At 42.2% G+C, this 24126-nt stretch overlaps 1 protein-coding gene across 2 annotated transcripts in view; it reads right to left on the minus strand.

The window, feature by feature from the left end:
• Nucleotides 1–24126, minus strand: part of RBPJ (recombination signal binding protein for immunoglobulin kappa J region) — a 146840-nt gene that overhangs the window by 57759 nt on the left and 64955 nt on the right. The window contains exon 1 of one of the 2 annotated variants that reach the window (XM_064653078.1): nt 4100–4191. The exons of the other annotated variant lie outside the window; for it this stretch is intronic. Coding sequence (XP_064509148.1) covers nt 4100–4119 — 20 coding nt within the window. The 5' untranslated portion in view covers nt 4120–4191. Of the gene's footprint in view, nt 1–4099; nt 4192–24126 lie in introns of those variants that run through there. 2 annotated transcript variants of the gene reach the window in all.

A 24126-nucleotide genomic window follows, 5' to 3' on the forward strand; every position in this document is an offset into this window, starting at 1 on the left:
ATCAGCTCAGCCTCAGCACAGACAACACATAGGTCTTATCCCTTTTATCATTGCTTCAGTCTCCTTTCCACTAATGCAACTCACGAACTTTCAGGAATCTTAACTGTTAGCATTCAAACCATGGTTCTCTATAGGTCCCAGAAATAACCTGGTGTCAAGATCCTGGCGATACCCATCACATTATCAAGATATCCCTCTAGTAGCTTAAGTTTTATCCAGTGACCACAGCAGTTCACATCTGAACTAGTGAAGCATCCTTCATCTTTCAAAATCCAGAACTGACCCTCATGAACATTGTTCTCTCAATAGCTTTTTTAGCCCAAGGTCAGATCACACAAGTTCTCCCTTCACTCTCTACTTCGAGACCCTCACTGGTCTACGTCTTCATCCTAAAATTACTAATCAGGATGCAGATGAGGTTAAAGTTTCGATGAACTGTTATATTTTCATCTCTAAACTTCTCTTTACTTGGCCTTGTGGCTGGAAGAGCTCCACAAAGCAGCATCTTCTCTCAAAAAACCTCCTACAAGTTTTTTCATCGTTCCATTAAAAACAAACAAAACTACCAGATGGCTGGGACATCTACACCAGTACACTAAAATTCACTGCACTGATGCCAAATATTCTCCTGTGTCATCACAGATTTGATGTGTCTTCCCTTGCCCTTAAATCATTAAGCATTCTGGGTCAGGAAACCCCTCTTAACCACTCAGTTCCGGGATGACTAACTCAGACACGGAACTTGAATAGCCTGTTACTTCTAAAAGCGTATTAAGACAATTTCTACTTTACAGTGGCTATGGAAAACATCATACCAGTGATAAGCCCACTCAAGTTATTTTTGTCTTTTTCAAGGCTTCTCAACCTGTTTAAAAAATAATCCAAATATTATATCTTATACTCCTATTACAGAGGTTTTCAGTGGTAATTGAGTACTCAAGCCAATGCCTATATTTTTCATTTCAACCTATCCTTTCTAAATTTTGTGTACTTGCTGCTGGTATAGGCACCTTTGCAAGGGCTTGATTTTTTTGTTGTTTTGTTGTTTTTTGGGGGGTTTGCTTTGTTTTGGGTTTTTTTGCAATGGTTTCTAGTATTTTAAAGATCTGGTTGTCCCAGGCAACTGAGAAGACACCATTCCACACGTTATGTAATTTTAAAATGACATAAAATTAAGTTCATGGCATTGGAGTTTTTCTGTCATATGGCTGTGTCAGAACTAGCACAGCAATTTTCAAACTGACACCTATAGGTACATTTGTAGTACCAGTAATTATTTAAAACCAAGTGTTTTGCACTCAAAATGTGCTTCTCTAATTATAAAAGATTTTCATTGATTTTGTCATCTTAAAATTACGTTTCCCTAAATTGTTCACAAGCAAAACCAAAAACACTCCACAAAACCCCAAAACACTATCCTATAATTCCAGCCATAAATTATCCACTTCTTTTAATAATAGTTCAAATTGTAACTCATTTTCAGTTACACACCTCATGTTTCCGTGTACTTTCTCATTATATCTGGTTCTGACACTGTAAAATTTAGGTTCAGTCACATTGTACATACAAGCAAATTTGATCAAAACACTTGAGATGCAACAGCACGAGTGTGCAAACAACAAAGTGGTAACATACCCTGACTGCCCCCCAAAACTACTTCCATTCCAACACAGCATAAACCTATGTACCGTAATTTAAGCTCAGTCATACAGTTTTCACAGGAAAAAAAGTTTTTGCATCCAGCTAACAGTGACTGCAGGAGAGCCATATAAGCTTTACCTCAGGTTTGAGCACCCCCAGGAACTGCAAGCTGCCCTTTCAAACACAATGCAGGATTTGCACACTACATTCTTCACTTAACTGCTTTTTAATTTCAAGCACTTTTTCCCCCCCTGCGTAAGTAAAGAACAGCCCAGAAAGAAAACTGCTTGTACTGACTATTTTGAAAAAAAAAAAAAAAAATCAGCTACCGGAGTATCATCAATTTTTAATCCTAATACACATAGAAAACTCAGCAACAGAGATGTACTCTAAAAACGGGTCATATAATAAAAAAACCCCCACAAACTTCTGAATGCAATCTAAATATAACATTAACCAAAGTTAATGGATTTCATTTTACCAATGCTAAAGCATTTAATAATAAGAAAACAAGATTACTTTTCCAGAGAATTATTTGAATTACAGGCTTTGAACAATAAGTTTAGCATTAAAATCCTAATCTGCACACAATTTTTTCATTCCTGTTAAAATGTTATTTTTTCTACGGCTCAAATTTTTTGATCATTGATGTTTTTTAAAAAATAAATAATCTACAGTTGTTTTTGTCAACATTTTAACAGATATCTGAGAAGGATAAAAATAATGTCACAAACATGACAATGCTTCTGACAAACCTGTAGTAATCAATAAACAAAAGGAAATGGAGCCCAAGTATTCAGATGAGTAAACTAACAGAAACGTGGAAAAACTTAATTGCTAACTGGAGCGCAGGCTAATAGTTATAGCAAACTTTAACACCATTTGTTCCCTTTTCTTAATTCTAACCTCTAAAATAGTACACACCAGGAATCACAGCAAACAAGACTAGCTTCCCTAAAGAACATTTAATTAGGAAAACATATATGAGCAGCAAGATGCCTCCATGAGGAGAGAAATATAGCAAAATCTGTGATTTATTTTTCGACAAACAAGAGTGAGGAATTGGAAACACTACTGCAGCCAAACAAAACAACAAAATACCATAATGCTACCTTCTACATGAGAACAAAAGCATCAACCACCAACTCCACCCCACCCCCAAGCAGGCTGTTGCTCTCTAACCACAGAGCCAATGCTGTAGACAATGTAATCCCACAGGGAAGACAGAAGGTCACAGACACACTGTGAAATCTTAAAATAAGGTCCACGTTTCAGAAAGACACAGCAGTACTTTAACCAGTCAGAATTTCATTTGGAACAAACAGGTTGAGTATAGAAACAGCTTGTTGTTCTCCTGACTGTCCCTTCCCTCAACACATAGAGGGAGGTCACATGTGCTCAGTGTAGTCCAAAATTAAGGACACGGCACTTACAACAAGCAGCAGCAATCAAGATGTGGTGACGATGGCAACATGCAATGCAACACTGCATGTGTGATTGCACACAGTATACCAGCACTGGATCTGTTATTATTCATCAGCTGTAGGTGGCTAAAAGGGTGTCACTTATTACAGTGACACATCCTGCAGCTGGCTAGCCATGATTAAGTATTACCCACTGTGGTTGAAAGGGACGGCGACTACCATTCATTATGATCCAGAGTAGCTTAGTGGGGTAGGGACGCTGCCACTCTTCCCTCCACCGCAGTACTTGGAGGAAAGCAGCTAAAACTCAACAAAGCCCCAGGAATGGTATGCAGAGAACCTCGGTCTCCCAGCCCGAGGGAAGGGGTGTCCTGCTAGCAGGGGCAGAGCCCGCCCGCGCTCGGCGCGACCGGGAGCGCTCGGCCGCGGGGTGACAGCGCCGGGCCCGGCCCGTGTGCGAGGGGCGCCGGGGCACCGCGGGGACACCGCGCTCAACTTCCACCATAGCAAAGAAAGCCTTTGTCCGAGTGCTGCCCGTGCGCGGCCGGGGGAGCCGGGGGGACCCCCTCCCGCGGCGGGACGAGCCGGGGCGACCGAGAAGGAGGAACAGCCCATGCCAGCCCCGCGTCCCCTCCCTGCCGGGCTCCGCCGATCCCCTGGGAGCCCTCAGAGCGGGACCCGCTCCGGAGCAGCCGGGATGAGCACTGACCCTGCACGGAGTCCCGACCGGCGTGTCCACGCCGGGGAGCAGGAGAGCAAAGGGAGCGCCCGGCCCCGACGTGCCTCCCACACTGCGGGGCGGCTGGAGAGCGCGGCCGCTGCCGGCCCGGACCCGGGGCGCCTCCTCCGTGCGCCCACCCGGCGGGACCCCAGCCCCGCGGGGTGGCGCGGCCCGCCCGAGGGCCGTCCAGAGGGCAGCCCGCCGTGCCCGCGGGCGGCAGGCGAGGCGCGGGCGGGCGGGCGCGGCGCAGCCGCGGCGCGGCGGCCCCGGGCGGCGCTGACTCGGGCGGGCGCCGCGAACGCCCCGCACTCACCCTGTCACAACAGGCGCCATCTTCCACAAACTCTCGCCAAAACTCCTACTCTCGCGAGAGCGCCCCCCTCTCCGCGCCAGGGACCGCGCGTGCGCGGGCCCGCGAGACACGCGCGGGGCGGGGGGGGCGGCGCGCACCGCCCACTGAGCGCCAGGGCCGCTCCCTCAGACACAACAGTCCGGGCGTGGGAACCGCGGTGCTCTCGCGAGACTCGCGTGCCGCCGGGCACGGCGCACAGCGGCGACAGATCTCGCGAGAGCGGAGCGCGCGGCCGGGGAAGCCGAGGGATTCCCTCGGCCCCGCTCGCGGGAGGGGCCGGGGGGGAGGGACCATTCGGGGCACGGGGGGGGTGGCGGGGCGGTGCCAGCGCGCGGGGACCGGCACGTGGACACGGCTTCCTCCTCCCCCACCCTCGCGGGACGGTGGCGTGGGAGCGCCCGCCTCGTGGTGCCCGCGGGCCCGGCACGTGCGCGGCCTAGGGACACGAGTAGAGGGATCGGGATCAGGGACCCGGCCACGCGGGGCTGGGAAACCGGGGAGCGGGAAAGGACGTCGTTTGCTTCCAAGTGGTGAAAAAGAACTTAGCAGCAGGAGGCCGGGATTTGGAGGCACAGCCGTTAGAAAGGTCTGTCACGTTTCTTACGGAGGAATGTCAACACCACTTGTTTTAGGAGTCGGTTTTACATTGAAAGCCCAGTTTCATAATATTGTTTCTATCTGCAGCCGAAGTGCGTAAGATGCGTTTGTTCAGCAAACAGGAGCAGTGGCGTGTGCCAGAATTCCAGCCAGCACAGCGAGCCCGCGGTGACAGAGGGGACAGGAGTCACCTGGAGCTGCCGGGGTGCGCCGGCGTTTGGACATGGCAGAAAAAGACGACCCTAATTTTAGATTCATTTAACATTAGCGCTTCGGGGGGGAGGGGGGGGAGGAGAGGGTCTGATTGTCCATTAGGAGACCATGTTTGAAAATGAATCCTTTTACGTCAAGAATTCCGTCCATTCAACCTCTTCCATGTCTTTAGTACAACATGTCAATCGAAATTCGGGCACAAATGCCACACTGATTTAAAGATTGCTGAGATTACAAAGGCCACACCACTTTTATTGCTTTAGCTCTGCACCTCTGCTGTCTCCCAAATTATGGAAAAAGATAATATTTCAGTAATCCCATAAATATGAGTTTGAGTTTCTCTCCCACGTACTCTTTCCACTGCTAATACTAATTCAGTGAATAATGTCTCAGATGAGTAAAATCATGTTTTAAGAGACTGCTTGGTGACAAAGTTTGCTGTAATTCTACTCACTGTACAAACAGCTATTGTCTCCTGTCATTAAGGGACTTTCCCCATCATGATTTCCCCCTCCCCCGTGAGGTGGGAGAGGACTTTGATTGCCTCCCTTGTAGGCACAGTTCTCGGCAAAAGCACAATGCATACTGGAATTCCTCTGTATTGTTTGCAAAGAGCAACTCGTAATCCCTTTGGAAATCTCTTTCTAAAAACATCTCTCTCTTTTTTTTTTTTTGTCTCCCAAGGCTAAAGAATGATCTCAGCTCATGCTAACTCCATTCCATTAGGAGTAGTTTCTGGATATTTGCCATGGACTGTCTCTAGATGGTCATTTTATGGGGCCCCTCTTTTAGTGTGTTTTGAATCAAACTGGAAAAACTAAAAATGCAGCACACAATAATCTGCAGTGTCTAAACTCTTTTAATAGTTTACAAAGAAGGCACTTTGATTAATAACCAGATTAATTGGGCACTGGAGCAGGTATATTATTTCAAAGAATTAATAATTATAGAAAACATTTTTATCCTTTCCATCACTGACAGCAGTACATTATGAAACAACCAACCATTGATTTTCTTTTTTTTTAAATTATAGACAATCTGCATTTCAAAAGGCCAGGAATACTATTCAAATCAAAAACAATGGCCTGAACTTAATGTGAGTAGCTGGTGGAAGAAAAGATAATAAGCCACAGAGGGTTTTTTAATATTGTTTATGCCTTGAATTTTCTTCTTGCTGCTAAAAGTTTGTATTTCACATAGAGTGTGAGCAATTCCTATTGACTTTATTGGAAACTGAAAGCATCTAGTACCTCAGGGAACTAGACCTCGCTTTCTGGCCTGTGATGAGTATAAGCACTTCCAGAGCTGAGATAGAACAATGAATTTAAATATAAGGTTTGCACCAGTTAAAATTTTGTGTTTGTTGTGCAAATCAGAGGTTTGACTTTTTGACTTAAGCCCAGCGAGGTTGGCAGAAGTGTTCTGAATCAGGCCCGTCAGGAGAAGCACAGCTTGGAGGTGCCTTTGAAGGACAGGGGTTTGATGCCTCACTTGCCTTCCAAGCAGATGCTCTGCCAGGTGACCCCAGCTAGGTGCTCAGAATCATGAGCCACCTTCAAAAATGGAAGGCTGTTAAAGCAGGAAATTGAGTTTACTCTGTTGAGGGACAGGACAACCTCCAACTTCTTTGTATTCACCAATGCATGCAGATGTGGACAGAGCCCCTCAGCCAATACTAAGTGGATGCAGCTTCACCTGGGAATCCATATGGTTCTCCAGTCCTCTCAGAATCTTGCTTCGTGTGGAAAGAGGAGAAAAGAGAGCGTAGCAAGAATTCACGGAGTCATTAGGCATGAGGCCCTTTATGTGGATGGGGAGGAGGTCTTTTGGCCTGGAGTTTCGTCCCATCAATGGGACAAAACAGAAGCTGCTGACCAGCAGTGCTCAAGCAGCCCAGCTTTGGAGGAGAAGGGCAGGCAGGAGCAGGGAGCACTGGATTGCGAGCTGTAATAACTGGGCTGAAGATTTCAGCAGCTTGTTTGGCCAGTCCAGACCAAACTTTTTTCAGCTCAGCCTTGGCTCTAGGCTTCCACTAAGCTCATTTCTTTGGGCACAGCACTAGCTAATACTCTTCTCATTTGACAACAGTCTCCTGCCTCACTGACTTGGAGAAAATGAGAAAACAACAGACCTGCATTCTTTTATGTAGAAGCAGTCCCATATCTCTTATATGCTTAGCAAAAGTATGTAAGAGATGGCCAAGGTTACAAGAATCCCATTCTCAGATCAGCCTATCCTATAAAAAAAAGGTCACAGTGTGTCTTATAAAATCTTGGCTATTTTAAAATCCAGCAACCTTAAAAAGCATTGCAGGTAGTAGAACCACAGTTATCTGGATCTTCATTATAAGCAGCAGGTTTATCTTGAGATGTTGCAGTTTGTATCTGGTGGTATAAATCACACATTCTAGTGGCGGGTACTGGGATACAACCCTGGTGGAATTTCATAAGCACAGGATGTACAGTGTGGTTCAACTGCGTGTCTGGGAAAGAAAATAAACAGGCAGTTGCCCACAGAACATCTCTTAGATCTGAACTTGGATGCATATGCCAACAAAAGTTATTGCTTAAGCTGTTAGTCGATCAGCTTGATGTCAGAAGTGCCTCTCCTGTTTGAAATTATGTTCAACATAGCTCAGAGAATTTGCAACGTTATCTTGAGGGTGACAGGGAGAAAGAATAGGCTAGTTAGCAGTCTGCAGCAGGAGCACTGTTAAATAGTTTTTGCTTGTGTGTCATAATCTCAAAGAGGATGGTAAAGCAAAGAAAAATCTGAATCTGCATCTTAATGTGGGCTCAGGTACAAGTGTGGGAGTACCCGAAGGCTACAGTTGGGTTTGGGGCTCCCTGTGGTATTGCCTTGAAAGCAAGTACAGTACCTTGCCAGAGTGTTCTTATAGTGTAAAGACAAGATGCAAGGAGTACAGCAAACAATAGGAAGAAAGAGGGGGAGGGAAGATGAGGTTAACAGTAATAACATCGTGTGGTTATGTAGGTTAACAGTGTGAACAGCTTGATGACTGCTTTACAGAAGTTTTATTTTAAAATACTCTTATTTTAAAATACTTTCATAGAACACCCTGTTAAGACATTTTGCATTGTATTAAATTTTGCTCCTCACCTACCCCAGAAAAGGATCCACTTATTTTCCATTGGGTTAAATTTCTTGTCTGGCTACATGTAAACTATCCTGCATTCCTCCTTAATTTTACTGGGCTCTTCAAAGAGCCCATCTCTGAACTTCTCTTATGCAGCAGTGCTCCTCCACTTGCATACATGATACCTGTTCTCCAGTTAAGCATGACACTGGGTTATTCCCTTAGCCCTGCTCTCTACACACAGCCCTCTGCAGTGGTGGCTGGTGCCATCAGCCTCCACACTCTCAGGGTGCCCCTCAGGTACCACCAGACTTCACTGAATGATCTGGAGGGTAAAATGTCCTGGGGGCTGGCAGAGCCTGCCCACCACACACCAAGTACTGCCAAGCCCCTGCACCCTGGCATTCACAGCCACAGGCACTGGCAGAGGGGCGTTCCCCAGGCACCTCCTTGGTGCTGCTGGGAGCCTGGCTCCCATGCTGCCTTCACCTTCTGCCATGGCTAGCGTGTGCACCCACCAAACCAGTTCTAAGATTAAACCATAGTATGCAGGGTTACAGAGTCATTAATTACAAGGAGTGCAGCACGATAAACTCTAAAAATCTCCATGCTTCCAGAACATACAGAAGATACAGTGCCTTTTCAGTCTGTCTGCTCCCTGTAGGACTGATTGTGAGCAGAAGACACTAAAGGAAGTTAGTTGCATCCTGCGGAAATCAAGAAGAGAGGAAAGATTGAAGTAGTTGATTAGACTGTGAATTATCACAAATAATTAATGAAGTAAAAGGAAGATTTAAAGATTATGATATGGCTCCAGATGTTTTATTGATTTTATTCATATATAAGTACAAATTGAATTTGCAATGCTACAGTTCTGAATCATTGTGGAAACAGATGTCTTTGTGGAGAAAAACATTTTAACCAAAGGTGCTGTTGCAGTTTTGTTGTTTTCCTGATGTATATTACTTCACCATGTACACTGCCAGAGGCGTGCTCACACCCAAGACTGTAATTTGGTGACTGAGTTACAGCTGATTTTTTCAACTAGCCTGCTCTCCCATTCATGAGGCTCTTTGAGAACATGTATGCTGACATGCTTCACCTCCACTGTAAGTAAAATGCGTTTTTGGAAAACACAAAGAATGAAAACTCATTTGGTTCAACAAAACACGAGAGAAACCCACACTCTTGATTATACACATTTTTCCTACCTGAGGGAATAGTGTAACAGAATAGTACTTAAGGGAATTTCAGACTAACTATACTAAGGTATAAAAAGCCAACTCATCAGACTACTCTAAAAGAAAACCACAAACTGCACATAACCTCTTGATAAAACTACCACTAAAAACCCATTTGCCATTATAAACCATCCCATTTTATTGTGTACTACAAAAGTCTTTGGCCCAGTCATAACCACATGTCAAATGGGACAGAATGTGGACAGAAATCCTTAACCTGTAATTCTAAATACAAATACGTGCACACAGGAATTCTCACTATGGCTAGAGAGAGGAGTCAGGAAATTAAATGCTTCACAAGGACTATAAAACTAGGTACCACACAAATGTGATTTGGAGAATTTAGTGATGGTTAAGCTTCATGCTGGTCCTGCACGATGAAGTTAAACTAATTTTGTGTATTTAGGGGCTTCAGACTGTCTGTGGCCTCAGGCTATGAAGATAATACTTGTTTTGGGGCTGTTTCTTTATTTAAAACACTGAGGAAGTTATACACTCCTGAAACAGACGATTCTTTAATATAGTCTAAAGGCATGGTCAAGGAACACATAATCCTAAAAAATAATTATCTTGTAATACTGCCATGTTGATATCTATTTGGATTATTTCTTTTGTCAAGAACATTTGCACAAATTCTAGTTGTTGTGGACTTAGTCTAATTTTCATACTACTCTCATTTTGAACCTCTGTGTTCTGTAGACCGTTTTCCATAATCCTCATCCTGTAAAAAGACACACTATTTCTGGCAGTAATTGTTGAAAATAAATTCCATAAAAATTGCATGAGAATATTCCATTGCTCACATTCGCGGTCGTTGACACCTTTTGAATTTTTTCTTCTCACGGGATTACACATGACCTTTTAATGCTAAAGTTCATTAGTGCTTGGATATCATATTGATGAGCTTCGTATAAATGAATGGAAGAACTGATAAGTCATTACTAAGGTAATGAGCTTATAGCTGTTATGGAGGTAACTGAAGACATGTCATGGGTGATAACTAATTAAAGAATTTCTCTGTAATTTCTCTGTAATGTTGTCAGTCTTGATTCAGAATTCACTCTCTCTTCTTTAATCTTAACAAGCAGTATTTCATTTTTAATGTTCCAGACAGCTATATCTTTTTCTAGAAATGCAGATATCCAGACATTCTTATTACTCATGGCTTCATTATCAGTTTGTTTTTCAGCTGATTACTGGCACTGACCTTGCCAAGAGCTAAGCACATGCATAATTTTACTAGTGCGATTAGACTCATTAAAGCTAATGGGATTAGTCAAGAAAGTAAAGCTACTTCTGTTTAAGTGTTTGTTGTTAGAGGCAGTGCAGCCAGAAGCAAGATCATGAAAGTCTGGAAGGAATTCGTACTGAACAATAATTTTCATTAAAAATGATACAAAGAGAAATTCAAACATTTTTCCCTTGACCCAACCCTGATGGGGGATGAACAGAAGGTAGGTTTACACTGGAGGTGAACAGGGATTTCCTTTCATTGCTTTTTTCTTTAGGAGATGGGGACTTATCAAAACTGAAGCTGGTCTCAGCAAACTTTACAAGGTAATTTCTTAAGTCTAGGATGAAATTTCTAAATGAAAGATAATGAGACATATGCATCTCAGCCATCAGCCCAGCAATAGAGGCTGACTGTAACCTAACAGCAATGTCATGATGCTGTGACCTGGGAGATTTCACCCCAGGAAAATTTCATTAATGTGGGGAGTTTGAGAGGGACAAACCCAGAACAGGTTTCCCCTGCACAGGAGGAGAGAGACTGCTCTGAATTAAGCAACATAAAGGTGTCCGCTCTTGCAAAGGAATGGTCTGACAGCTTGGACGTGGACGTAGGTTGGGGGTCTTGTGTGTGAAATCCTCAAGAGGTGCTTATGCTGTTACAGAGTGGGGAAAAAGTCTAAAGCATTTCCTTGCCGTTACTCCTACGCTACCTTTGTTCCTCATTTCGAGGACTGCAAGTCTGCCGTTCTTTGACCTGCCAGCTGAAAGCCTGGCAGAAGCATTATAGTAGCAGAAATACAATGTTTAGAGTGCAGCTGGTTTTCAGCCCCTTTCTTTGACAGCCAGGGCTGGGAGGGGAGGGGCACAGAGCAGTTATTCCATCCATCCCAAGGAACTTCCCTTCTGGACCGTCAGGACAATTTTATGGCGACTGGTAACACAGGCCAGACACACAGTGGATGATTATTAACTTCAACACGCTATAATTTGTCATTTTTGACCTCTAATGAGACATCTCATATACAATGAATTATAAAAAAATCTGGCTTCTTACTTACAAAATCGAATGCAAACTGCTCTGCTATCATTCTGAAGCAATAAATTTCCTATGGCCTTGGTGAAAACATCACTTGTGGATTTTCACACATTTTATACCTTCCTTTCAAAACAAACACTCATTTTGGTCTCTGATAAATAGAAAAGACAAGTAAAATTTATTAATCCAACAGAGCAGCTATTTGTACTCTAAAAGTTAAAATTCTTAGTTAATACCGACTTCTGTACCCTGACTTTTTCTGTGCAGAGGTTAAAAACCAGCAAATCCACCACTAAGTCTAATATCGGGGTGGTAGGTATTTTTAACTTTTACTCACTTTTCTCTAGGAAAGCAACTGATCTATGCCCCAAGGCCCACAAATTTATTAACATTGGAAAGAGCCATGTGGTGTTCATATAGTGTTTAATCTCAGTGAAGTCTCAGCGCCCAAGGTTTCCTGATTAATGGCAGGGGAGGAAGACTGGAGTGACAGTTAGGGGTTGGCCAGCCCTACTGTATATACAGCTGTTGCTGTGCAGGGGAGGGAAACGCAGGGTCTGGCTGTCTGTTCCAAACAAAAAGAAATGGCACATGCTATTACTTCCAGATCATTGCAGTCTCTGCACCACCATCTGCTGGGGGTCAGAGCAGTTGTCCGGGTCGGCGTCAGTCATGCACAAACTCAATGCCTTCCACGGAGCTGCTCCCAGCAGTACATATTTACAAGAACAATAAAGCGAACCTGCTCCCTGGACACAGGCACCACAATGCTCCGTCACATTCGGAACAAAGGGGCACAACGAAAGTTGATATGCATTACAAAGGAGGTTCTCGGGGATCACAGCTTTGTGATTTCAGGCTGTAACACAAATTGAGGGGAAGAAAAACTGTCACCAATAAGCCCAGACCTAGTGATCATTGTATTTGTAATTGACGCAGCATCACTGAAAGGGTGCCTGGGTCTCTATGTTTCCTCTCTTCCTATTGTCAAAGTCCTCTCTAGAAGATAGTTAAATGGGAAGAGCTCAGACAATAAATCTTGAAAACTTGGATATGTTATCCCATAACAGCAGCAAGATGATCTCTGCCGCTTACCCTAGCTTGTCCATGCAGATCTCTTTTTCTGGGGCTTATGCCATGTGCTGGAGTGAGGTGTGGAGAGCCCTGACTGACGTAAACTGAACAGTTCCTGGAAACCGGATGAGTACAACTGTGTCACTGTGATGTTGAAACCAAATGAGCAGTTTTAGCATTTCTTCAGCCTGAAAAACAGCTAGTGAGCAATTCATTTCTCCTGCTAAAAAGGGCCACTTCAACATCAGGCGTTGCTGCAGGATGGTGCAAACCTTTCACTTAGTGCTGTCCTGCACCCTTGGCTGAACATACGCACACAGGCGTGACATCCTTGGTGCCTAGAACTAGATCTGAGTTTCCTGGCAGTACATTAAGTTGTAGAAGTAAAGCACAATCCTTCTTTTTGATCTGAGCTAGTTTGCTTGGTGCAGGACTAAGTCCAGTGTTTCAGTGCTGCATAAAAATGGAAGCGGGGGAGCAATGGAGCTCAGTGCAGAGGCATCTGCATTGTTTGGGACAAACTCAGCAGTATTCAGCTGAGTTTATCAGCTTGGTCTCAGCATCAGCGCTGTTAAAACAGGCAGCAGTGCCAGCATGGGGTGAGAGGAATAGGCAGCAGCCCTGGAAGGCTATGAAAAGGGCAGGTGGAGCTGGACCCAGAACACTTCTTAAGTGAGGCTCATTGCCAAATAGTTAGAAACTGTGCTGTACTAGCAAAAACACACAAAGGACTGCTGTAGTCCCTGCCTCACATAGCTACAGTGTCTATCACAGCCCTACCACATACATAATCTTTGACATTTCTTCTGATAATTAGTAGTTTTGGTCTAAGTAAACACAGTCTTGTTAGGTCCTGTGCTCAGTTGCTTTTTACTAAGCACTACTCATCATTTTTGCATAAAACCTCTCCAATCTGTGTAACATTTGACAGCCTTCTCGGATGATTTGCCTGAAATATGATATGGAAGAGGAGACCTCCAGGTAGTTGCACGCACATGTCTTCCAGACTCCACCTCCCTGGCCTCACTGGCACCAGGACACCCCAGCTGCTGGAGCCGCAGAGCTGGTTCTGGAGCCTGCGGGGGCATGCAGAGCAGTCTGCCTGTTTGCTTGGAAAACCTCACCAGGCTCAGTTACGTATTGGTACTTGGAGGACACTTACCCTGAGCCATTCATCATGGAGCTGAACTCTACAGGTTTGTACTGCAACTAGGCAGCCTTTCAGCATCAGGTTAGAACTAAAAGAAGGAATTTATTTTACAGTCTGGTCCTGTGGAACTGAATTTGAAGCAAAAAGTTCCTCAGTGTTCAGGAGATATTTTACAGGTCTTGTGTTTACTAACAAATGTAAATGCAAGGATAGATACATTCTGCCTAATAAAATAATTTTCTGATAAAAATAAAGCTTTTAATGAGCAATTGAACAACTGTGTTGGTATTCTCATTCTATGGCATGTTCCCTCTGAACCATGCTCTTGTTGGTGGAATACTCCCTCCTCTTCAATCATATTGTGGCACACTTAAATTCTGCCCTGGATAAACCATATTTTTATCTTCCATTTTTAAGTCTGTCATTGCACGAACAAAAGAGTTCAGCTTATTTTTCCTAATTACCTAGATGAAATGAATATATACAGCATCTACCCCAATGGGTATTCAGTTATGCACACAGCTTAGGAGTCTAATTTTGAAACTCCACAGCATCTAGGGGCTGCACTGGAAGCTTTTTGTTTAAGTCCTTCAGTGGGAGATGAGCTGTTGGAAAATCTAGCCCAGAATAAGAGTTTTACTTTTTATATTGCCTCTTTTGTTTCATCAACATCACCCTTAATTTCTGAGGCTGTAGATATGTTTTTATAAAGACCAGTTCTGCAAGTTACCAGATCTCTGGGCAACACAAATTCAGTCCAGATCAGTGTTGTTGAATCACACAGCACACATAATACATACACATAATGGCTGTTTGTGCCAGCTGTATTCTCTATGCTGCATCAATGACAACTATGGGAGAAAAATGTTATTTGATCAAACTCAAAAGTGCACAGAGGGAAGGTCTGGCCTTTTTGAAAAAATTTAATCTTTTACCTTAAGCTGTACCAGTTGAGCACATTGCATCAAGAGATGGTGACGTTTTTGATCTGGGATTAACTGCTGTAACTTTGGATTTACTGCCTGGTGGAGCCTTGGCCTGATTTTTACCCCCAGACCACTTACATACTGTTTCTTAGCATATATGCCTTGAACTCATTTTCAAATCTACTGTCTTGTTCCAAATCTGTTCTTTGAATTGGATTTGCAGTAACATCTGCCAGTTTCTAATGCCTAATGGCCAAATAAATGACCATTAGGAAATAAAGGATTCATAAAATACAATTATGTATTTTTATGAAAGCAATGTTTTAGTGATTTGCAGCTGGCCTAGGGCATGCATATGGTTATTGTGGACTTGTGTTGCTTTTGTCCTCCATCCCTTCTTACTGCTTGCTTTATCCATTGTATTTTAGCCCCTTGAATTTGCCTGATCAAAGAAGTCTTTGCAGTGGTATTTCCTAAACATGATACGGGAGGTTCACCAAATATATTGGAGATGCTTAAAACTTCATGAGGGAGTAAAAGCTTTCAATATTTAAATATGTTCCCATTGTTTACAGTGTTACTTTTTGTTGTTATAGAAATCCTCTGTTATAGAATTCCTTCAGGAATCCAAAAGGATTATTGAAAGGGTTGTCTCGCTTTAATAAACTCAGGAAACCTTTTTTCCTTATGTTGTTGATATTAGTCTGTTTTACTTGCACATTTTAAGCCATTGTACTGGGTTAGTGACTTGAGTAGCATCTCACTGAACAACAGAACTATGCTTGCTCAGGTTAAATACTGATGCAAAAGTAGCACAAGAGAAAAATATTGTCTTTAAGGTCTGGATAAGAAACTCTGGTTAAGATGGAGTAGTGGACTGGAAAGACATGTGACAGAGAGAGAAATCACAGAAGTAAAAAGAAAAATTGGTAGAAAGGCAAAGGGAGAGGCTATTGCTTTGGTAAATAGAAAGAGGGATGGCTGAGCAGACAGATCAAATTGCTCCCCAACTCTGTTCTGGCACTTGCGGATCTATTGAAAACAGGCCAGAAGGACATGCTGAATTTGTTGCTCCCGTGTGCCAGCCTTTTCTGCAGCAGCAAGAGAAACCAATCAGTGCTGCTTCAAAAGCAGCTGGAAACTGAGAAAACCCTGGTCCCCCGCTGCCTGGCAAGCAGCAGTACGGGGTCTTCTCAGTTTCCAGCCACTACAGAGGCTCCATTGACAAAATGTGTGGAGCATTTGAAGGAGCACAATGTGACAATGAAAGAACCTGAGGAAGACAAAACAAGGGGGGGGAAGAGGAAGGGAGGAGAATTAAATGAGAATGAGGGAGCAACTGAAAACAGAAAGACAAAAATCAAAAGAAAAATATGCTAATCACTGCAAAGGGTGTGATAAAAATAAATCATCCTTGTCATATTTGACACCTCTGCACTGCTTTATCAAAGAATATAGTTGCAATAGCAAGACTAGAGAAAACAAGGTAAGACTTTACTAATATTTGTTCTCACTGCCTATCTCAGATACAGACATACTGACTTCAGTCCCCTACTTTCCCAAACACTGTGATGAAGTACAGAGTGACTGGAAGACGCCAGGTCCCTCACTGGGGACCATGTTGTGCTGTGAACAGATGGTTCACGCCCCCATCCTCTGCTTCTGAGAGAAGCAGAAAGAGTTAAAGAACCCCTGGAAGCCAGGAGGAGGGTGTGTCTTACTGCTGCTCAGAACAACCAGGAGCGAACACAAATGCTGCCTGAAACAAAGCCATGGAGCTCATTTTCTCCTTTCCCTTGTATTTCATCGCATCAGCTATGAGAAGGCATAACAGAGTGGAAACCAAGGTATCACTGACGGCTCAGAGCAAAGCAGCATAGCTAGGTTTTATTTCCTTTACCACTGTCTGCCTGGTCATGTGGTAGGATGTCTGAGAGGGGCACCAAGAGCTCAGGGGATGTGCCTGTGGCATGTTATTCTCCCAGCTGTCCTGCTTGCGGTGCTTGTTCAGGATGAAGAGAGATCTGGGGGTCTGAGAACTGGATTTAGTTGCAAAACAACTAAACTGGAAGGGGCTCCCCAAATATCCTCAACATGGCTCATGGACTTTTAGTCCATAGGTCCAGCTTGAACTCCTTCAGATTAAAATCCCCTGAAACACACATGGGGTGAACACAGTAGGATCTTCTGCACCAACTGTTTCACTCCAGATATCTGCTCTTACTTGGAATAACTCAGCAAAGTAACATGCAAAAGTTAGTATTGCTTGGGAGAGAGCACTGGCATCTACAGATTTTCTGGGAATTCTTGGTACATTCTGAAAGGTCAGAGACATGCACCATAAAAATTGAGATAGAAGAACAGAAATGCTGCTGTTAGTTTCAAGAGGCAATGTCAGCCAGGAATGAGAAGGGGGTAAATTCTGTGTTCCCAAGTTGGAAATGGGTAAGCTCAGTTTATGTGCATTTGCCTTTGAGCACCCCGCTGTCATCATCTTAAATGAGTTTTTCTTTTTAAGCAAAGGATGGCCCCTGTCTTGATGACAGAAGTTTTGCAGTTAATAAGGCCTTCTTAAAAAATTCTCACTTATCATTCAGGTTTAAAATAAAATGCTTCCATTTGCTCTGTTAACTTGACAGTTACTTTCAGTCTTGAGAAATTATTCCTATAAAGTAGTTACTGTTTAGATAAAAAAAATAATCTGTTTCTCCAAAGCAAACTTAATTTGAGCATGATCCATGGAATCTACATAATCCCCAGTTTTTAGATCAGTGATCAATTTGTATTTCTCTGTAGGAATAGTAGATAATGTAGAATGGAACTGATTTTCTTGTGATATTTTTATTAGTGAGTTCTCATGTGTTATAGTTTTGAAAGAACCTACAGAGGCTTTAGCAGTTGTAAAATGAGACCACCATCACGTCTGATCAGAATTCCCCCACTGTTTAAGAATGAGATATTGTTTTCTTTATTATTTCATCTGTTCAGTTCACAATAGAGGATCTAAATTTGTACTGTATTTTCAAATACACTATTTCAGAATGTTTTCATCTGACTATAAGTTAATTTAAAGCAAAGGTATCTTGCTTCATCTGTAAAATCATAGCTGTGCATTTTATGTCATAGGAGGAGGTGACAGCAAGAGATGTAGAAGAACTACCATCATGATAAGCAAACATGTAGAGATACCTCTGAAAATATTGTGCAAAAACCTATCTGATACTTTTTGTGATTTTGTTTTTTCTTTTTTGTGTTTGTCTCATGAGCTGGCTACATTAATGAGTAATTCATCATAACAGAAACAGATCACCATATTGAAGTAGTTAGTGCTCAGAATCAACTTGTTTGTTATAAACATTTCAAAGATTTGAACTTCAGGCTACCTTTAACTCAATCCCTTGGATTGGCTCTTCTCACCATGCAGGCTGCCCAAACCCAAAGGCCCACTGATTGGTTTGGACTCTTAATGTCCCTGCTAGAGTGCACTTCATGTGCACTGAGCAGAGCTTCTGGGTTAGTTCCCTGCAAAGGGAATGCTTTTTGCACCAAAACTGCTCTGTGAACTGAGCCAACGTGCAGTAAATGGAAACAGTCAGGGGGTGGGATTTGTGACAAAACTGCATTGGTGCTCTGAACCAAAATGCTGATATATAGGCAACCATATATATTTTTGTGGCTTTGGGAAGGCACTGCATATTTTTCTCTAGTGTGCAAACCCAGCAACTTCTGGTAAGTTCTGAGTGTTTAATGATGCAAAGAGCAAAACAAGCTACACTGAATCGTTATGTAAGCAGAGAAATCCTTATATATGTACTTTACGTGTAACTCAGAAGAGCAGACTTTATCAAGTGATACCAATTGTGGTCCTCACATAAACAATGTGAAAAACTGTTTTCGAGCTGCCTGATGAAATAGATGCAATGTAAATTGAAGAAGTTTTACTTCAATTCTCAAAAAAGAGAAAGTGATGGGTTTGCCAAATCAGGAAAAGAGCCTAATTGTCTGTGATCAAAGAAGGCCTTGCTTTACATAGGGTTTCATGAGAATGCATAAGGAGTGAAGGAAAAAAGAGTTGGGATCGTGTAGGCTTCGTTTAAAGCAATGGGATTGAAAATTCATTAATTTAAATGTTGGATATTAAAATAAATTAATAAGTTTCTTCTCAGCTGAAAAACCCCACAATACTGATTACTTCCCCTAGCTGACAAACTTTGCACAGTCTGCAGGAAGAAGGACACAGATGTGCTAACCTGAAATGCAGATACTTGGGGTCTTTAAGCAACTGATATTTAAAACTTCACCCACGTTAAAAGTTTTGTTTTGCTGCTAGAATCAACCCTTCTCTTTTATATCTCAGCTTGTATCTTAGACTCCTCTTTTCACTTAAGTTTTAAGCAATGACTACAGCACATAAATGTACTTCAGCATCTGAACAAAAAAGAACATTTTCTTTCCAACTCACTTATTTTGATAGTTTATCTTGACAAGCAAGTTGATACATTCTAAAGCTCCATGAAAAGCCACCTCTGTCTTCTCCTTCCACATTTATCAAGTAAAAAGCTAACCAAAGGCATTCAGTACAAACCTGAAAAAAAGTAGTTAACTTTCATTTGTTCTCACTCCCCTCTACCAGAGACAATACAAATAACATTAGAAATGCAGATATCCTATAGTACATTAATGTATTGATGATGAAATCAGAAGTTCTGCATGCTAATTTTGATTTTGTCAGTCATTTCAGCTTTATTCAAGTCATTACTATGCGAAGCTTCCCTCCTGAGCAAAGAAATATTAATACTTTGAAGAGCAGAAGAAAGAGTTCAACACCTAACACTTTGCCTTTCAGATTTATAGTTTATTTGTTTCAGTGAATCATTATTTTGCTCTTAAAATACTGCTCTGAATTTTGTCTACTACTGCTGGCTAACTTTTTGCACTGAATGTTTTGATTTTGATTAGTCACATTCATTTTTGTAATTTCAATTCCTTGTCTGGATTGCCAGAGCTCAGGCAAGTTTCTTGTGTAGCTGCTGGTATGAGTACAAAATCTGATTTCAATTAATTCTTGTGTATATGTTTTTTGCATTTGTTCTCAACAAATGATCAGGCACATTTTGAGTGAATGCATGTTTCCAGTAAGCCAATAGAAGGGAATGTAAAGTGAGTGGTAAAAAGCATGTGATTGCTAAAAAAGAGAATTCCTTCAGTAGTGTATTCCAGTGGCTTTGTGCTAATGCTCTTGAATTTCTTCCACTGCAGTCTGATCCATAAAGGGATTTGGTTACTTAAAATAGCAATTATGTCTCTTAGTATGTGCTGTTAGAAGTTCATCTCAGCTTCCATATAAGTTTAATAGAGAATACCATATTTACACCACAGATTATACTCACAACCTGCCTTTCAAGCTGTTTTGCTACCTGAAAGGGAATGGTGGCACCAGAAACCCTGGGCACTGCAAGAAATTCAAGCAAATGCACTCTGCTGCCACGGACATGCCTGAGCTCACTGAAAGCCTCCTTATTCTGACCTGGAGGCTCCCTTGGCACCTGTGGTTATGCATTTGCCCGTATTCAGAGCTGTGTCTGTTGGTTTGCAGGTTACTGCTGTCGAGACCTGACCGATGCACCAGCTTTGGTGCAATGTCACTGAGGCTCTCCTGAGGACTGTGTTTGGTGTGCGCAGCAGGAGCAGGAAAGATTTCTCTTTGTAAAAGGCTGCCATCCACTTTTGTGCAATATCCAGTTTGGTCCAGATCCCTGCCAATAATATTTTGAGGATAGTGTCCGAAGCTGTACTTTTTCTATCCCCAGATGAGAGACTAAGTTTGTCCAGAGAGCTGGGAGATGCTGCTTCCCAGGGAGCCATGATGCTGTCAGTCAGCTCTGACTCCAAACTCCTGGTACGTCACACCCTAATTAAAAACAGCTTCAAGAATGTGTTTCTCACTCGTGCCTTGAAATGTTATTTTAGTTTAGGAAACTTTTAGACACAGCCACGTTCAGCTTCTTTCTGATTCTGAGAGGACTCAAACCTACATTCTCCACTTCCTAGACATCCTCTGCTTCTGGGCACCTTATCTACCTTTTTACACCAGAAGTGTATTTGTTTCCTGATAAGAAGATTCTTTTGTAAAGTTTTCCATCTCAGTTTTGCAGAACCAAAATTTTCCCAATAGTCAGATACTATGGATTTCATTAGATTTAGTTTTTAATCTGAACTCAAGATGGTCCATAGGGGTAGATAAGGTCTCAGTTCAGTCAGATAAAACACCAGGAGCTTCATCTCCAAGGTGTTTGTGATTTCCTTCTTTTAATGAAACACAAAAAATGTAAAGAATCTCCCATTCCACCCCAGATTTATGGCAAGTTCAGAGCTGCAGGAATTATTATAACTGCATTTCTCAAACAGACATATTTTTAAAATTTTAGCAGACTTTAAAATTTTAATTTGGTCAGCTTTTAAAAATTTGGTCTCTAAAGAAAGCTTGCAGGACTCCTGAGTAATTATTAATGGGTCATCTGGTAAATCATGGAGATCAATACTTCTTATCCTCAACCATTACATCCCTACTACAAGTGAGTATACAGAGACAGGCAGCTCAGGCTTTTACTTTAGCACAATCCATACAGATTAATTAAAAAACAGGCCCAACACAAACTATGCCAAAAGAAAAAGTCCAAAGCACGAAAAGAAGCCAGAAAAAGAATTACATCATTTCCTTGTATCTTCCCTAAGGACAAGAAATTGGAGAGTATGAGTCAGTCTAAAGACATTAAATAAAACCAGCCCAGCTTTTAGTGACTTTTCCTTGTTCTTACCTTCTGGAGCAGAGCAGGCCGTCAGGAACAAGCTGGAGAAATCTGACTGCCTAACAGGTTTTAAAATAGGAATGAAGTTGTACTTGTGGATGGCTTGGCTTTATGATTTGTGACGACATATAGAGACCAGGAAAAGTGGATTTGAATACGGGGCAGCGTGGCCTTGTGGACATCATATCTACTGCTGCCTACAGTCAACTACAAAGTAGATGTGCTCTACAACTAGTGAGTGAAATATTTTCAAAGCTCTCTGTTAACAAGAACACACATTGCATGTCCTTTTGGATGCTCAAGCCTCTTCTTTGTACCTTTGCTTTCCAGTCTGCAATACAGAGGTGCTGTAAGGATGAAGCAATGGATGACTTATAATTATTTTCTTGGTACAGGGACAGTACATTTTGTCCATGACTTACCACTTTGGCATATCACTTGGCCATCTACTTATTTTGCTCTCTATCCAACATTACAGTTTCAAATATTCTGGGAAATTACATTTAATAATAAAACATGTTTTCCTGCTTAATAGTTCAGCCAGTGAGAATCATCTGGAACATTAATGAGCTTCCTACTGTGTCAAAATGGTGTTGTTCACTTCTGCTTAAATAATGCTCAAGATAATGAAGGATTGGCTATTTGAGCCACGAGTTCATTTGACATCATCATTCGCATTTCCTTTAAAATCAAGGATATTCATGAAGTCAGTGTCTCTAAAGACACTCAGACATAATTCTGTGTTGTTTACATTGGTGGAGAAAACAATAAAGGCAACACAACTCTCTGATACCAGTGGAATCTTTCAGCGATCAAACCTGGTAAGTGCCAGGACTACCCTGGAGCCTCCCAGGTCAGAGTTTACAGGGCAGAAGGCTTAGCTACTCGACTCAAGATTCATTGTCCCCCAATTCGTCAGATTTCATTTCAGAGGAAGAAGACTGGGGGTGTCATTTTGCCCATATTTTTGTAACTTTATTTTTTTTCTGCTTTTCACCAGTAATTTCTAGTCTCTTCTGTCTTTTTATGTCATGTTCTATCCCTACTCCAAATAGCTAGTCTGGCAAGCAAAAAGGCATTTAAAGGTCTTCGGCCAAGTTAAGAGCGTGTGTAGAACTGATGGAGGACTTGAGATGAGAAGGTGGGAGAGGCCTACCTGGCAATATACATAAAAATTTCTTTTAATAGTTTAGAGCCCAAACCCCCTGAGATTCAATGGACTGTATCACAGTTTCAGTTCTCATTTAAAAATAAGTCCCTCTGAAGAAATACTGGTGCCTATACTGGTGCCCGTGTGGACAATCTCAAACAATAGCTGTGAGAAATGCTAATGTGCATCATAAAGTTCAAAAGTGTTCAGCAGCTTCAGAGCTCCCTGACAACTTTATTAAATGACCTCATGTACCAGGACAAGAAAAATGTGAAGACTTTATTAGACCCTCCAAAACACTGGCTTTTGCAATACTGATCTCTTTGCCTCTGTCAGCCTATGAGGGGCAAATGGGAATGAACCATGGGATGGGTGTAAGAAGCCAGGAGCATGCAATCTCCATGTCATGCTGTGCCTTGGGCAGAAGCTTGCAGTCATCTGACCCTGTCCTCAGCATCTGTTTCCCCGAATTCCATGCTGTTTTTATGTCCTGCAAATGCAAATTTGCCCTATGACAGAATGAGTCCTACGTCTGATAGAGAAGGTTTCGCCATCCCGTATTGTGTGTGTGCTTTATGCTGCAGGTTCTACGTAAGCCTGAGAAAAACCTTCTGATGTGTACTACTGATTGTTTACATATGTTATCAGACGGAAAAAAAACAGGAAAGGAAAGCTGGCAGCTTATGTTGCCAAGAGACCTGGCAGTGGCCAGAATCACATTTCGATCATTTCCAGTCAATAGACTTTGTTTTCATTTAAAAAAAAAATCCTTCCTAGAAAGTTGCTGCACTATTCTTTTTACTCTGTTACAATCAGTCCAGGGGAATACTTGCAATGGCTCCTGTCCTTACCACCAAAGCAGGCAACATCAGGAGATGCTTTCAGACAAAAAGTGCAAGGTGTAGTAAGATACTGTGTTTTACCCAAGTTCAAAATATGCAATGCTGTTTGGAGCTGTGAACATGCTTCTGTTTGATAAAGGCCTTTTAATGATAATGAAGTCAGGGACTTGTGATGCAAATAGAAATCTACACCAAAAGAGGAAGATAAAGTTTGGGACCTGGGCATATCTTTCATATTCAAGTCAAGCTCTGTGATGGGGATAAAAAGTACAAGCACTGGAGGGTGGTACTCCAGCTCCCTGTATCTAAGAATCATCTGTGCCAGAATGGTTCCTTGGACAGCTAAGTCAGAAGAGCTCATGGCTTCTCTGAAACAAAATGATAGAGGGAATAGATACCAAAGCAAGTATAATTAGTGTCTAACTAAGTTAGTGTGTTTAAATCTGTTTTGTATCAACTATTCTGTGGCCATTCACATGTCCAGGTAATACTGGAAACTTTGTTAGGGTGAAATAAAAGTTGCAAACTTACATTACCATCTCAAGTACTACAATCCCAGCTAGTCCAGGCCCAAGCCTTGGGAGTCCTTTACTATCAATACAAAGCTGCTCTCATGGGGT

This window comes from Pseudopipra pipra, chromosome 4 (genome assembly GCF_036250125.1).
Source record: "Pseudopipra pipra isolate bDixPip1 chromosome 4, bDixPip1.hap1, whole genome shotgun sequence".
NCBI lineage: Eukaryota > Metazoa > Chordata > Aves > Passeriformes > Pipridae > Pseudopipra > Pseudopipra pipra.